This window comes from Lemur catta, chromosome 12 (assembly GCF_020740605.2).
Source record: "Lemur catta isolate mLemCat1 chromosome 12, mLemCat1.pri, whole genome shotgun sequence".
NCBI classification, from domain to species: Eukaryota; Metazoa; Chordata; class Mammalia; order Primates; family Lemuridae; genus Lemur; species Lemur catta.
Window position 1 is genome coordinate 51,966,914 of NC_059139.1, and position 17,223 is coordinate 51,984,136.

At 35.3% G+C, this 17,223-nt stretch overlaps 1 protein-coding gene across 2 annotated transcripts in view; it reads left to right on the forward strand.

Annotated features, from left to right (window-relative positions):
• MSH3 (mutS homolog 3) overlaps nucleotides 1–17,223 on the forward strand; it is a 186,608-nt gene that overhangs the window by 86,274 nt on the left and 83,111 nt on the right. For both annotated transcript variants that reach the window (XM_045566469.1, XM_045566470.1), the window contains 3 exons: nucleotides 6,383–6,515; nucleotides 12,772–12,959; nucleotides 13,689–13,857. In XM_045566469.1, coding sequence (XP_045422425.1) covers nucleotides 6,383–6,515; nucleotides 12,772–12,959; nucleotides 13,689–13,857 — 490 coding nt within the window. The remainder of the gene's footprint in view (nucleotides 1–6,382; nucleotides 6,516–12,771; nucleotides 12,960–13,688; nucleotides 13,858–17,223) is intronic.

A 17,223-nucleotide genomic window follows, 5' to 3' on the forward strand; every position in this document is an offset into this window, starting at 1 on the left:
CAAAGAAAGATCACCTGTAAAGCAATGGATGTTACATAACTGATTTGCTTTCTAATTTCTCAAACTACTGTTTCTTTCTTTCCTTTCCTTTCTTTCTTTTTTTAATTTTCCTTCCCTTCCTTTCCTTCTCGTCCCTTCCCTCCTTCCTTTCCTTCCTTCCTTTCCTTCTTTCCATTCTTTCCTTTCTTGACATAGTCTCACTGTGTTGCCAGAGCTAGAGTACGATGGCATCATCACAGTTCGCTGCAGCCTCAGACTCTTAGGCTCAAGTGATCCTCCTGCCTCAGTCTCCTGAGAAACTGGGACTATAGGCACATGCTACCATGCCTGGCTAATTTTTCTATTTTTTGTAGAGATGGGGTCTTGCTATGTTGTTCAGGCTGGTCTTGAACTCCTGGCCTCAAGTGATCCTTTTGCCTTGGCCTCCCAAAGGGCTAGGATCACAGGCACGAGCCACTGCACCCAACTTTGTTCTGTGTTTCTTTTGCTTTCTTTTGGTGACTTCTTTGTGGATTTAGAGTACTTATCATTCACTTTTCCCTGAATAGCTTGGTAGTTTGTATACCTGTTCCTATTTTCAATTATTTCTGTTAATTCTTTTCGTGTGGGTTTTTTTTTTTTTTGAGACACAGTCTCACTCTCTAGCCTTGGTTAGAGGCTAGAGTGCAGTGGCCAGCTCCTGGGCTCAAGCAATCCTCCTGCCTCAGCCTCCTGAGTAGCTGGGACTATAGGGGAGCATCAGCATGCCTGGCTAATTTTTTCTATTTTTAGTAGAGATGGGGTCTCACTCTTGCTCAGGCTGGTCTCAAACTTCTGAGCTTGAATGATCCTCCTGCCTTGGCCGCCCAGGGTGTTGGGATTACAGGCGTGAGCCACCGCGCCTGGCCTATTTCTGTTAATTCTTAATCATCTGGTTTCTTTTTGTGTTTGGTTGTCTTTGTTTATATACTGGTCGTATTATTTGGAAAGTTATTTTTAAGAATAACATAAGGGCTAGGATGAAGGTGCCTTCTCCCAGAGAGGACTTTTGTTTGCTTGTGCCAGGTGTCTGGTGGCACGACCAATGTGGGACCATCTCAATTCAGGTTCAGGGCTTAAGATATTTTAGGCCATCCAAATGATGCTAAATAAGATTGCAAGTTCATTCTTACTCTGGGGTCAGCTCATTTTCACAGCAGGTTTTTCTGGCATGTCTCTTCAGTGCAAAAGTGGCTTTGACTGCTGGATTATTTCTCTGAGTTCTTGCTTGTTTTTAGATTTTGGTATGGTCATTAAATACCATTTTGTTAATTCTTTGATGCTTTGATGAACATAGTTTTATGTTTCCTCTGGCTTTTAAAATTGTCCTCAGTGGGAGAAATGGTCTGGAAGTACCTATTCCCACCATTCCCAGACACAGAATTCATATTGCTTTTTCAAAAGCTTGGGTTTGTTGCCTTAACTGATAATGAAGGGTAGCTGTCAGACAATTGTTCTGTTTAATTTCTGAAGAAGGTGAATTGTACTCTATTGATCAAAATGTTGCATTATCAGAACACATGTAGTAGTAATCCTTTAAAACTTTTTGGATGATTTACAATTTACCACAATGTAAATATTCAGAATAGCTCTTTAGAATGTAATTTTATAACTAATACCTTTCTTTGATGATCTGCACAGCTTTGAACATGATATTTGTAGATGGTGTCACAGTGCATCTCATCACTGAGCATACACTTTCCTTCCTCTTCCTCTCTCATCTAATCTGTCACAACTCCTGTTAATTTTGCCTCCTTAATATCTCTTGACACTACGTGCTTCTCTCCATTCCCATATCCTCTATTCAAGTTTAGCCCTTCAGTGCTGCTTTCCAGGACTTTGGAAGCAGTTTTCTAACTGATCTTTCTGCTGCTGTTCTCATGGCCATCTAAAATTAGCCTTGAATCCCATTGTCCCCAAGATAAAGTCAAAGCTCCCATAAGCGGCCTGCTTTGCTCATATGATCAGGCCTCTGCTTACCTCTCTGGCTCCTACCGTCAACTTTTCATACCTTCACCCTCTGTCTTCCACTAATTGTTTACAGGTCTCCACTGAGACAATAGCCACCCCCCAGGAAATCCTCCCTGACTCTAAAACTGGGTTAGATCCTTCTCTTCTGCGTTCCCATTGTACCTGGATCATAACCCTGTTATAATCTTATCATCTTATCACATTGTTACCATTAATTCTTTTAAAAAAGTTTTACTATTTGTCATTACGGTATAAATTCTTTGTGACTAACAAAGATCTCTTGTTAACACTTATACCCCTAATGTCTACCACCTTTTACAGTTGATACTTTGTAAGTACTCAGTAATTGTTCTCCTTGAATGAATGAATGAATGGATGAATGATGTATGTGAAGGGCAAAGCTAAGTAGGTGCAGGTGGTGATGCTTAGGTCCTAGGAAAGGGATTTTGGTTCATGTTTCTAGTAGAAGGTTATTTAGATAGTTGGTTTAGTTGTATCACATGCCCAGCGTGTTACTGTCTGAATTTAATTTATTCATTTTGTGTCATCTGTCTTTAAAGTACAGCTTTTAGTGAACAAACAATCCTTCAGCTCCCCAGGAGCATCTCCACAAGTAGCAACCGGCAGGTACTGACTCCATCAGTGGCTATAGTGGTGGGTCATACACTGTGTTTCTGAGTGACAGCCATACACAATAGATACATCATCACCTAGTTCATCCTCAAATGTGAAGGACTCCAGTGACACCACATTTAGTCCTTGGATCTCTGGTGGTAAAGAAGAATATTTGGTATACCTAGGAACTCAGATTCTTTTTTGTGGGGGGCATGTGGAATGAATTACTCACTTGCCTTCTTTTCATTTGTTTAGATTATGTAGTATTATAAGATCAACCATAGCATACCAGAGGGAATCTTGGAATAATGTCTTTATTATCATTCATTTGACAATGCTACTTCCTGTTTTGTTGCCTGTCACTACTGCCAAATCTCTCTCATTGATTGTACTAAAGTAATAATTTCTATTCTGGTGGTCTGACATATTGCTTTATTATAATTACCTGGAAGGTCTTGTTACCACTAATTAAAGAGCAATTCTAAGGTATTGGAATTATTTTTAAAACTGTTGAAGTCATTCTGATTTATTTGCATTTTGATCTGTACATAGGAGATAAAATGGAATTATAGCTACCCCAATGATGAGAACTTTGTGATAAACAGTGCCCCTCACCCTTTTACCCTCTCCCTGCCCATTTAGACATCCATAATTAGCTATAGCATGCTTTTTTCTCTATGCAACCTACTAACTAATTTCAACATAGTACTTCAAATCATCACTATCTGTCAGATTTAGCATTCAAGATCCTAGGACTACCTCTTCTTGTATATTCCTTCCTTGTTCACTTTGCACAAAATACCTGTTTACATGTTTTGCTCTAAGGTTTGTCTACATATAGTTATTTCAAGATTATATTCTGGGTGCTATTTCTCCCTCTCTCATGCTGTCCTTTTTAGTATCCACTAAACAAATTTTGTAACAATGATGGTAATAGTTAATATTTAATGAGTACTATGTAGTGGGCACTGTCCTAAGTCTAGGCATGTATTATTTCATTGAATTTTTGTAATAATACCAAGAGTTAGGGCCCGTTGCTGTTCTCATTTTATAGATGGAGAAACTAGGCAAGGCTACATAGTTGGTAAATGACAGAGCCTGGGTTTGAACTGAGGCACCCTGCCTTCTGATCCCAAGTTATTAACCTCTGAGCTATTGGTTCCCTAAAGAAGGTTAGATTAAAACCAAAATGATGCATAATGAACATGTTGCTTTTGCTTGCACTAACACTAGGCTAGAATAAAAGCTGCTTCCTTTGTGTTTTCCAAGATTCCAAACCAGCTTAACACAACATTTCTCTAAGAAACTTATAGTTTTGTATCCATTAAAGAAAATCTTCTGGTAGATTTCATAAATATGGCTTAGATTTTCATTACACTCCTGCTTTTATCTTTCTATAACTCAGAACATTTTTTTAAATTTTTGAGACAGTAGCTATTTGTGTAGGCTGTCTTATACGTTCACAGATGGCGTTATTTTATCTGTCCTGAAACCATCTGTAGCATCAACTTGGTCTATTCCAATTGATATCATCTTTCATTTATGCTGGGGCGAGTTATTAAAGTAAAACTTTATATTTGTATAGCATTTTGGATAAATTTTAGAGTAAAACATTGATGTATTTTATCACAACAATACTATGCAAAGAAAATCTAATTTTTTTTACCTCATCTTGATTTACTTTATATGTAGTCTTTGGAATTGAATTCAACTCAAGAACTATTTATTGAGCATATATTGTGATCCTGGAACTGCAGGGATGAAGAAATGATCACTGTCCTCACTGAGTTTATAGTCCAGTGGGAAAGACAGTGAAACACTAAATTATTGAAGAAGAAATAGTTACGATTCCCACTGTGGCAAGAGAAAAGAGAGTGGCATCAGAAAGGATGGCAAAGGGATTCAACCTGGTCTAGTGAGTCCAGAAAGCCCTTTCAGAGGAAGAGTGGGTAGGAGCTTGCTATACTAAGTATAGCCAGTGGGCAGTAGGGAGAAGAGGAGTCTTCCAAGCAAAGTAAGCAACAGATGCAAAAGCCCAGTGTCAGACAACTTGGAGTGATCGAGACATTGGAAGAAGTTGAGTCAGAGTGACAGGTGACCTGAGGGGAGACTTGAGAGGTCAGCAGGCATTGTCTTGTAGGTCAGTTAAGGATTCTGGATTTGAACCTAAAGTTAGTGATAACTCATTGATGAGCTTAAAGCAGAGGTATGACATGGCCAGATTTGGGTTTTAGGAAGACTGTTCAGGCTGCAGTGTGGAGGATGAATTGGAGAAAGGGACAGAAATGGATGTACGGGGGGAAAGTTAGGAGGCTGTTCCAGTAGTCTTTGCAAGAAATGATTCTCACTTACACTAGGGTAGTGGCAGTAGAGAAGGAGAGAAGTGGATGGATTCCAGAGGAGCCAGTCTGTGTCTACAAAGCTCTGTCTTATTCTACCGCATTATGCTTGAACCAAATGTTTATTCTACATTGGAGGGTATGAGCCAGAGAAAAATGGAACAAAAACGAGACCTAAAGTTTATATAGTGGCTCTATATTGTGAAAAGGCACGATCTCACAGGTAATTATAAGGATAGTGAAGATAAAAGCACCCAACTAATTTTAAAATACTCAATTGAACTGTCATTGAGATAGGATCCTGATGTCAGTAAGGTTTGCCCTTCACATCAGTGTGTATGGTATCAACAGAATTTTGAGAGAGAGACTTGTTTATTCAGTGGCTGGTGCATCTTTTCCCCCTAAAACATCATTTCATGCTTTTATTCACTTGCTTATTCATTCATTCATTTATTTAAAAAAATTTACTGAGGGCCCAGTATTCACCAGACATGTTTTCTTATCTTAGTTTTCAATGTCACTTGTGGCTTTTATACCTAGTGTGCACCTTTGATGTTTATAGGCACTTCATGGACCACATCTCATTTGGGTTATATGTAGTCTGTCAGATTTCCATTTTAAGTTGACAAGGCCTCACCACGTCTTCCCAAGTGCCCCATTTCTTAAAATGTCATCATTGTTAAAATCCTGCAACCCTGATCTCCCGAGTCTTCTGAAGTCATATCCTCTGCACTTGCTATTGTTACTCCCCAGTCTTCGCTCAGGCTGACTATGCCTAATTCTGTTTTGTTCAGTCGATCAGTTTGACTGTCACCACCACTACCTAGTCATCTTGTTGTTCATTGTAGACCTACTATATTAGCCAAGGTAATGGAAGCTGTTATAGCAAAAAAGTTCTCGATCTCAGTGGTTAAATACAATAGCATTTTATTTCTTGCTGATACAACTGGTAATGGATATGGGAATGGAGGATTTTCTGCTCCACTTGTGGACTCAGGCAGGTGGAGTCAACATGTGGCACACAAGATTGCTCTGAGCTCAACATTTAACCAGCAAAGGAGGAAAAGAGTAAATGTGAACACTCACCCAGGAAGTTTTTATGGGCCAGGGATAGAAGTGGCTCATGTAATTCCTACCCATACTTCAGAACTCAGGTATGTGGCCGCATCTAACTGCAGGGGAGACTGGGAAATGCAGTCTCTGTGTTTGCCTGGTGAGCCAGTCTCTGTCCCACCCAGCTAATAATGACTTTCCTTGTATGGTACCTAATCTTTAATTCAGATGATAATAAGAGGCAGAGAATGACCAGAGATATGGAGGAGGAGTCTTCTTTGTGCTTTTCTAAGTGGCTTTCTCATAGTCCTGGCCATTAGAGTGGGAAATGTCTATGTTCTGAGTTCCTAACATATCTAATAATTGCTATTACTCTGTTCTTACAGGGAAATAAATGCCCGCCTTGATGCTGTATCTGAAGTTCTCCATTCAGAATCTAGTGTGTTTGGTCAGATAGAAAATCATCTACGTAAATTGCCTGACATAGAGAGAGGACTCTGTAGCATTTATCACAAAAAAGTAAGTGTGATAGAAATCAAATCTATTAAAGCTGATAAGGTTCCTCAACATGAGGACATCATATATTAAAGGAAAACACCTGAGAGCTCTATTATTTTATTTTGTAAAATCTTGCAAATAGCATTAGAGAATAGCTAAATCCTCAGAAATTTTGATTATACAAATTAAGATTTACTAATTTTTTCATTGTAAATAGTATTCTCACTTCTGTTAACTACATCAACACATTTAGAAGCTCTTCTATTATAACATAGGATAGTCTCTTGTTTCATCCTCAAAGTGTAGAAAATTATCAAAATAGGAAATTTACTTAGACTTGCTACTTTAGAAAAGAAATACCATATTTCTTTTGATCTTAGATCCTTTAGAAAAGAGATACCATATTTCTTTTGATCTTAGAACAATTTGTTTGACTTAAATGAAAAATCTGCTGGTGTAATATTTGTAGTGGTATCAGTATACAAATAAGTTTGGATACTGAAGGTGAGTAATAAAGCATTATTTTGATTTTTATCACTTGAGTCATAACAAAAATGAGGCTATACCCAGAAATAATTTATCTTCAAAATATGCCTAAAATAAGTTACTAGTTATTTTTATAATTGTAAAAAAAAAAACTTTTTATACTGTTTTACCTTTTTCAGAAGCCATTCACATACATTATACCCTTTTCTTTGTAAAAACTTTATGACATTGAAAAGATACTATTTTTATTACCTTCATGCTAATGAGGAATTATATATAATGCTATAATTGCTTTCATTACCTTGGCTAACATGATGCTGAGAGAGGATTAGCAACTTACTAGTAAATGACAGAATCTGCATTTAGTTAGACTCAGTGTTCTTGACTGTGTTCTTTGTGGCTATGTCTTTTGGACACTACCATGTTTGACGTAGTTGTCTTGATTGGCCTTTCATTTTTTTTCTGGTTGCTACTTTTCATAAGCAAATTTTATATTTCCCCAAATGTAAATCCTTGCCAATCTAATAATTTTACTGTAGAATAATTTTTATATGCCTAAGTTTTAGTGGTGACCAATTTTTCATTAGTGTTTACTATTTTTAGGCCCCCTCACCCCACAAAGTTTTACTAGAATAAGTACACTACCTTGGAGAATACTTGTGGTGCCAAGAGGACTTATGTAACTGTTCCATATGCTTCAGCTAAACTTGAAAGCAAAGTACAAGCCAGACTTGGGAATACTACTCCTGGGGAAAAAGTTGCATGAGTTGATCATGGGGTCAATGGAATCTGTTGCGCCATCACTGGGTACACTGTGTTGTTGTTTTGCTGGCAAAAACAGCAATTGTGCTGATAATTGAGAGTTTTATGGTTGACTTTTTGGAGGTTACAGAGTGGGTGCCAAACCATTTGTTGTTTTGTATCCTTGGCCCAGTGCCTGACAATCAGTGCATATCATCAAGCAACAGATCTCCAGGCACCTTGTCTTTAGTACTTGAAAGGATTCACTGACAAATGTCAGAGATTTTTGTTTTTCTTGAGAGGAGCAAAGCTGAAAAATTTTCAGTGGCTAATCAAAAGAGCTAAGTCAGAATGTCCTGGAATATGTCATTAAGATGGCAGCATTATTCCATGCTACTATGATTTCTATTATGCATTGCTGCTTCTTTGTAAACTTTACTTTGATGATTGTATTTCATAAGGTTTCTGTGTTTATAAAAGTTTCAAAACTCAAATAAAGTTAGAATCTAATTCATTTTAAAAGTGAGCAATATGCAGTGAAAGAATGACTTCTATTTTTTATTTCAAAATGTATTTTACTAAAGGAACTTATGGCTCACTCAGAAGCCATTCCTTGTTGCTCTTTTAATTTTTACACAAGAATGTGCCTAAAGATTGGTTTGAAAAGTGAAGAGTAGAAATGATTCAGTTACAAACCAACTTTAGGAACACTAAGCACTTTAATTATTATTATTATTTATTTATTTATTTATTTATTTATTTTTTTTGGAGACAGGGTCTTACTCTGTCACCCCGGCTAGAGTGCAGTGGCATCATCATAGCTCACTGCAACAACCTCAAACTCTTGGGCTCAAACGATCCTCCTGCCTCAGCCTCCTCAGTAGCTGGGACTACAGGCGTGCACCATGTCGCCTGGGTATTTTTTCTGTTTTTTTCTAGAGCCAGGGTTTCACTCCTGCTCAGGCTGGTCTTGAACTCCTGAGCTCAAGCAGTCCTTCTGCCTTAGCCTCCCAGAGTGCTAGGATTACAGGTATGAACCACTGCACCCAGCTAGAACTTTAATTTTTTTTTTTTTTAATTTCAGAATATTATGGGTGTACAAATGTTTTGGTTACCTGAATTACTTTTGTACAGTTTGAGTCAAAGTTACAAGTGTGCCTACTACCCAGATAATGTATATTATTATACCTATTAGGTGTGCTTTTACCCATCTGCCCCTTTCCTCTCCCACCTGCTTGATTTCTGTTGAGTTTTACTTCCATAATTTTTTATGGATTAGTTTGCTGGTTTTTGGAACATATCATCAAGCATAGGTCTTTTCCTTATCAGTAGATTACTCTAAGTAAGCTTCTACTATATGCAGTCCATAGTGAGTGATTCCCTGGGTATGATTGTGCCAACTATGTGAAATCCATAAAATGGGGGAACACTGTTTGGATGTTGTGGCAGTGGTCAGCCTAGGCCGTGTGGTTGTGTGGAAAGTGCCCTGGAATATCCACAAATAGGTGTCTTTATGGTGTTAATGATAGAGATCTCTTCCACAGAGATGGTTGGTGCCAGAAGTGGGGCTGAACACAGTGACTTCAGGAGCAGCCACTTCACTAGCCTTATCCTCAGCTTCCTTGCAGCTTCTTTGAATTCTTTTGCTTAAGAAACTTGAAAACATCCTTCCTCTGGCTCTTATAACTTCATTGTAAAGCACTTTTCTTTCTGGTTTTCTCTTCTCTTGCTGACTTAACTTTACATCACATCTGAGCTTGGAAAATTAATCCCTTTCTTGCCTAATTATAATAATTATAAGAGATTATTATTCAGAAATTATATTGAAAATGTTTATTTTTATTTCTTCACCTTTGTTAAAATGTGTCATTGACTTGTGACCAAAAAGCTGCTAAGTTTCCACAGTTCGCAAACAATCCAGCTTCCTGTATAGGGGTGCGGGGAGGTCCTTCTGGATAAGAGTTGCTTTATGATACACTTAGAATTCAACTTTGCTCAGTTGGACCTAACTTCTTATTTTTCTGCATAATTTACTTTATCCTCTGTGATTAATAATTAGTTTTTTGAATATGTTCTTAGCATTAATCTGTTTTATATATACTACTTATTATGTGCCTTATTAATTTAACCCTAAATCGTCCTCTCATCTTGACATTTATTTTCATCAAATAGTCTATCAATTTTATTTTCTTGATGAACTGTCTTCTAGAGCATTCTGAAATGATCCAGTCTTGACTGGTTGCCCTCTCTATATGCTGTACACCTACCATCTTGGATTCCATTTACTTCCCTTGAGTGGAATCTTCTGTTTTCTGTATTCCATGTCTTCCTCTTGGTTTATTCCATCATTTTGGTGGAGGACATCCTCTAGAACCTTCCTAAGAAAGGGTGTTAGAAGTAAAGTTTTTAAAACATGAATGTTTGGAAATTGTTTTCCCCCTTATTCTCACATTTTATTGATAATTTGGCTGGGTATAAAATTTTAGGTTTTAGAGAATTTCATTATCTTTATCTTCTACCTCTTCTGGTGAATGTTTAATTTCCACCATCATAGTTTAATTTCTAAGAATTTTTGTTGTTTTCTTATTCTCTGAATGTTTCTTTTCTTTTAAATAGCCTCCTATTTTTATTTTGTGGTTGCAGTATCTTCTATTAATATTTTACTGAGGATATTTTAGATTTTTTTTTTTGTTAGAAATTTTCTTCTACTAATGTAGGCTGTACTCCCTTCAAGTTTTATTGATTGTTTTGGTCTTTGCATTTTATGTTAAATTTTTTTTCCTCAGGAATCTGATCACTTTTAAGAGTATGAAACTAGATTGTTGATAGGAAGGTCTATATAGTTGAGTGTGGCTTGTCAAAAACAATAAAATGAGGTGAACTGTACAGTAAACTTAGCTGGGCCATTTATTGGGAGAACTCTTGCTATAGTATCTTTAGAATTTTCCTTTTGAGCTTGTGAGATACTCCAGGGATCCTGACTGGCTAACAGTGTTCCGGAAGCTGGATGGGGACAACTGGGAATCTCTGCATTCAGTTTGCAACTGTTCCTTTAATCCTGTGCTTTTGGTGGTACCTTTATCTTTCACTGGGTCTGATGCTGGTCCAGGTACTCTCTGTTTTACCTTCTTCAGAGAATAAAACTAGTGTTCTTATGTGATAGGAGAGGGGTTGCTCAGTGGCATGGAGATGAATAGGGGATAGATAGTTAATTACTTTGAACCAAGCGTTTCTCCTCCCTTCACCAGCTCTCACTTTCAAAGATAATTTGTGTACCAGTTCCTGAGTCTTTTAGGATTCTTGGTGTAAATGAAATTGTGTCTCATTTTCCTTAAAGACAGATTCAGATATCTTGACTCTTCTAAGTCAATTACTACTTGTCTTTTTGCTTTATAACTTGTAAGACATTGCTGTTATTTTCTTTCCTAGTTATTCATGTGGTTTTATGTCTTTTTAAACAATCTCTTGGCTGTAGTTTAAGATGGAAAGAAATTAGATTCATATGTTCAGCCCACCCTCTTTACCCAATGTAAAAATTATTCATGTTCCTGTTTGAGAAAATTACAATGGTATACAAGGGTATAAAACAAAGAGTAAAAAATCTCCCTCTGTCACCCACTCCATACCTACTATACAGAGGTAACCAGAGTAAGTTGTATGTGTACCCTTCCAGAAATTTTTTGTTCATATTTTTATTTTTTACTTATATAGAATAACATATATCATTTAAAGAGTTACAAAAAAATGTTACTGTGTAAATATGTGAAAGTATATGGTATATGATATAAACATACTATATAATATGTTGAATTTATGGAGTTCCATATTAATATATACAGATGTCTTAATTGTTTAAACTATTTCATAGTATCACATTGCACAAGTTTTTTTTTTCTTTTCTTTCTTTCTTTTTCTTTTTTTTTTTTTTGAGAGAGGGTCCTACTCTGTTGTCCAGGCTAGAGTGCAGTGACATGATCATAACTCACTGCAATCTCAAACTCCTGGGCTCAAGCAACCCTCCTGCTTCAGCTTCCCAAGTAGCTGCAACTACAGGCATGCGCCACCACTCCCAGCTAATTTTTCTTTCTTTCCTTTTTTTTTTTTTTTTTTTAGAGAAGGGGTCTTGCTATGTTGCTCAGGCTGGTCTCAAACTCTTGGTCTCAAGCTATTTTCCCACCTTGTCCTCCCAAAGTGCTAGAATTGCAGGCATGAGTCACCATACCTGGACTGCATGAGTTTTTCTAATACAATCCCAATTGATGGATATTTGTACCTTATTCATCTTTTTAATATTATAAACACTGCTACTGTACATGTTCAGATACACACATGTTTTTCACTACTTGTTTAAGTATATTTTTAGATAAATTCTTCAGTGGAATTGTTTATTCAAAGGGTACATGCATTTTTTAAAAAATTATGAAGATAATGCCAAGTTCTTTGAAAAGATTAGGCCTCTACTAATACTATATAAAAATGTCTTTTTTTCATCCTGTCTTACATGGTTTTTATGAAACTTTTAAATCTTTGACATTCTAATAAGTGAAAAATGCTATCTTATATTTTTAACTTGCTTGTCTTTGGTTATGTATGAAGTTAATCATGTGATTACTGGATGTTCTCTTTCAATGAGCTGTACATTCAGTTTGTTTAGTCATTCTTCGGATTATTCATCTTTTTGTGTGTTTGTAAGAGCCCATTATATTTGGGAGACTTTTGCTCTTTATCACTCATTTATCCTACAGATATTATCCTTCACATTTTTGACCTTATTTACCATATTTTTGCTACATGGCCAAGGTATTTTAAAATGAAAAGATACTAAGAAAGTATTGGCTTGATTATCCCTGGCTCAAATTATTGCCTTTATAGCTTTAAAATATTATACAGTGTTTAACCTCATTTAGAAAATATCAGTGATACTTTATTTCAGCTAACTAGTTGAAATTAAAATTTTGCTTTATTCTGATTGTAACCCTAAAAAGCTCACTAATTAAACTTCATTTTCATGTATCTTATGCTATTTAGAAAAAAGATTTTTTTTTTTCAGTGTTCTACCCAAGAGTTCTTCTTGATTGTCAAAACCCTGTATCATCTGAAGTCAGAATTTCAAGCATTAATACCTGCTGTTAATTCCCACATTCAGTCAGACTTGCTTCGGACAGTTATCTTAGAAATTCCTGACCTTCTCAGTCCAGTAGAGCATTACTTAAAGATACTTAATGAACAAGCTGCCAAGTAAGTATCAGACCCCCATTTGTTCCTTTTCAGCAGTGAACATAATCCAGTACATTTGCCATTTGATGTGTGGATTCTTAATCTTTGCTAGAATAATGGTAGAAGTTGAATGAGCACATATGTAATTAGAAACATGATTGGATCCTAATAAAATTTTACATTACAGCTGAAAGTAACACTTCGGCTGTAAAATTTAGGCAGTTCACCATCTAGAACAGATGTACTTGGCTGGTGAAAACCCAGGCAAAGCCAAGTTGTGGCTGTTTATTAACCCCAAAACAGGTGTCAGATGGCATCTTGTTCTTATTTCCTAGATATCCAGAGATGGTCTGCCTTATATTTGGAATCTGTCAAAGCAAAGTTATCCTTTAAAAGGTAGTCATTTCACAATGCATTGCATAAAGAGATCTATATAAAACAATAAAAGAGTTGACATTTACATTTGTTTTTATTTTCTGAATAGGTAAACAACAAATACTTAATTTTATCTCTTGGTTTTACCATAGGAATCAGGAACTTGAACCTGCAAAACAAAAATGATACTAGGGTAATTTTGTCTATTTTCAGAGAAGTTAAGAAACCCATAAATACTTAGTAGCAGAGCTGGAATTAGAACCACATTTTCCTGACTTCCAGTGCTTTCATCTTACATCATGTTACAAAAAATAATTGATAGCTGGTCTAATTAATATGGTTCAATATATGTATTTGCATTTAAAAATTTTTTAGAATTGGGGATAAAACTGAACTATTCAAAGACCTTTCTGACTTCCCTTTAATAAAAAAGAGGAAGGATGAAATTCAAGAAGTTACCGACAAGATCCGAATACATTTGCAAGAAATACGGAAAATACTAAAAAATCCTTCTGCACAATATGTGACAGTATCAGGACAGGAGGTAATGTCAAACATACTTTTATTTTGTGTTAGTTTTTCTCTAGTAGGAAGGCAGTTTTGAAATGTAAATAAAAATCTGAGGATAGGATATATTTTTTCAAATGTTCTGTTTTGTTCCTTAGAAATATGTTGTAATAATTGTTTTGATAAGAATTATTTTAATGATGGTCTTTTATTAGTTTCTTGGTAAAGTTATGCAACTTAATGTTACATGTGTTTTAGTGTTATTTGTTGAAGTTATAAAAAATCAATTATTTTGAATCGTAATTTATAGAGTTCATTTGTTCTAAGCCCAAGAAATAAGAAGTTAGTGTTTGATCCCTGGCTTACAGATGATGAAATGATACAACACCTATGTTGGTTGGATCATATGGTGATTAAATGGCAGGGCTTCCTCCTGAAGTTAAGGGTATAGCTGCTAAAAAAAAACGAAAACAACAACAACAAAAAAACAAATCTGCAGAGGGAAAACCTACATTTAATGAGTCTTACATAAGATTATGGTGCTGTTTAGAATGCGTTTTGGGGGATATGTACTTCTGTTTAAAGTTGGATATTAATTCCTGAATGAGAACCAGAAAAGGAAGAAGTGTGCTTTTTTAATGTGGTTGTACTTTTTGGTCCTATTCTGAATCTTGAGCCATGCTACTGTTATGTGTTATGTTTAATAAAATAATGGAGATCCCAACTGAGAGAATTTGAGAAATTCTACTTCATTAAAATAATAAATTAGGAAATTTATGAATTTCTATAGGATGAACATTTTCTTTAGGATTTTAAAAAATAGATACTCTGGTGGGGAAGAGTTAAATTTCAAATAGAATTTTTAAATATTTAAATTGCTTTGTGTATTTTACCAATAGATTATTGATTGTATGGTTATTTGAAATAAACTCTACAGTAAATGATAATCATTATTAAAATGTTTATTAGTCTTGTGCCATTTAATAGATTTAATCATTGGTTAAGTCAGCCTGTCTTCTGCACTAAAATTAATAAGATATTATACTCAGGCAGACATTTCACATTGCATTTTACATAGAGCTCTATATAACAGAAAAATCCTTTGACAGTAATTATACTCATGTTTATCTTCTGAAAATGCAAACACCAAATATTTACTCATATCTCTTAACCATGCATTCATGACCTTGCAAAGTAAAAAGTCACCTTAGGGCCACTATTCTGGCTATTTGTTGAAAATCAGATGGTCAAAAGTGTTGTAATAACATTTATAAAAAGATATATAGTAGAAAAGTGGCTGCCTGGTATGACAGTGGAGAAAGCTGAGTGTCAGTGCCGGTTTTACCACTTACCACTAGGTGACCATGGAAGAGTCACTTGTGTTGTGAGACTATTATGGAGACCAATTAAGTTAATATGCATGAAAGTGCTTTCTAATCGTAAAGTGCTACACTTATGTTACTCATATAATAACAATAATAGGACTAGTTAGCATTTATCAAGTACTTGTTAAAGTCCAGAGTTGTGCTAAGTGCTTAACATACATAATTTTATTTAATTCTTATAACAACACACAAAAAGGTCATTCCAATTTTGCTGAAAAGAAAACTGAGGTTTGGAGTAGTTAGGTAAGTCACCCAAGGTCAGAAGCCCACGTGTGCCTGACCCCCAGTCTTTCTACCATATCATTATTTCATTCCATTCACAAATATTAACGCAAGAGATTATCAACACTATGGGTTTTATTTGATAAAAATCAAGACCTTTTATAGCTCATCCTATTCAAGCTAAAATAAAGTTTAAACCTTGGGAAGACAGCCTTGGATTCATTTGACATTTTTAAAGTAAAAAACAGGAAAAAATCATCAGGAATTCATAAGAGATAGTATATTGGTTATTCATTATGAGTATGGCATTGAGATTTAAGAAAAAATACAGCATGGAAATCAAGTAATTATAAATGATTAAGAAGGAAGATGAATTATCTTCTTATTCTTTATATATTTAATAGGTTAAGTTGATGGGTTTGAGGAAAGAAATTTCTTAGTTGTTAACAGTAGGATGGATTGTTGTTGGTTTTTAACAACCTCCCTTAGGATATTAGTAGTACATTAGCACAGAATTGCTTTCATAAAATTGTTTTGGGAACTAGTGTTTCTATTCATTCGAACATCAAGTGAATTCTAAATACTCAGAATTTTTATAACCAAATTCTGTTTTAAAAAATGGACTAAAGATATCAGCAAATTATTTAGAGATAGTTAAAAGACTAAGAACAGACTCTGTCAGATATGATTACCTCTGAAAAGTGAGGGAGGCAAGGAGGAAAACCCTTATTTTATGTTTATATATGCTTATTCTATACCTTTGTGTTCTGTCTGAAATTTTGTTTCTATACATAAGACTTTTGTGACAATTTTAAAAAACTTATTATAGCAGACCCATGTGGTGGTACATGGATCTTGTTATTACTAAAATTAAATAAATATGCTAGGCTGTCAAATCAGTGTTACTTTTGACAACATTCATTTTTCATCTGTTTCCAGCTTTTATATACTCAGTAGAATACTAAGCCTTATTGTGTGGTGCCTTATTTTCTCTCACTCTAAAAGTATTGCTTATAAGAAACTAATGAAAGCAGAAACTTATGTAATTTTCCATACTTCAGTGCTTCTGTGACAGTCTCTATAATATTTTATGAATATCAACAATTATCTCTTAACCTTGAATCAAATATGGAATGGATGTGGGGTGATATTTAGATTGGAGGCTATATTGATAAATATTATTCTTAAGGGAAAAGAAGAAATATTGGGAAAAATCTTTAGAGAAAATTTTATTAACTTACAGCATGCAGTGTATCCAAAATCTGTTTAATATGTTTAAAATGTAGAAAACGTTCTGTTAAATCTTCTATATAAAAATACTTGAAAATTCTTAAGAGCAAGAAAGAAAAGGAGGGAGCAGAGGAATGGGTTAAGCATGGTGCTGGAGAAAACAGAAAGCAGTTTCTGGGGTGAGTTAAGAATTTCAGCAAACCGAGCAATGATGCCAGTCCAGTGATACCACAGGCCATGTGGATTGAGTAACAATATCTGACATTTAACCAAGACAGAATTGGGTCCTAGGAAAAGAATATGAGAGATTGCTGTAATGAATCAAGGCAGCCTTCTCACATTAACACCTAAGAAACAAAGTCAGGAACTGTAGAGCAGGAAAAGTTGCTATGAGAGCTCTCTAAGACTTCTGGAGTATATGCTCTTTTCCAATGTTGGTTTTCTTTAGCAGTAAAATACTCGAACAGAAGGCCTTCCTGCTCATTGTTAGAATGTTTGAAAAAGGGAATGGTTAGAGGAAAATTTTGCTATCCTATAGCTCAGTGTTGAAGAGAAAAAGCTAGCTG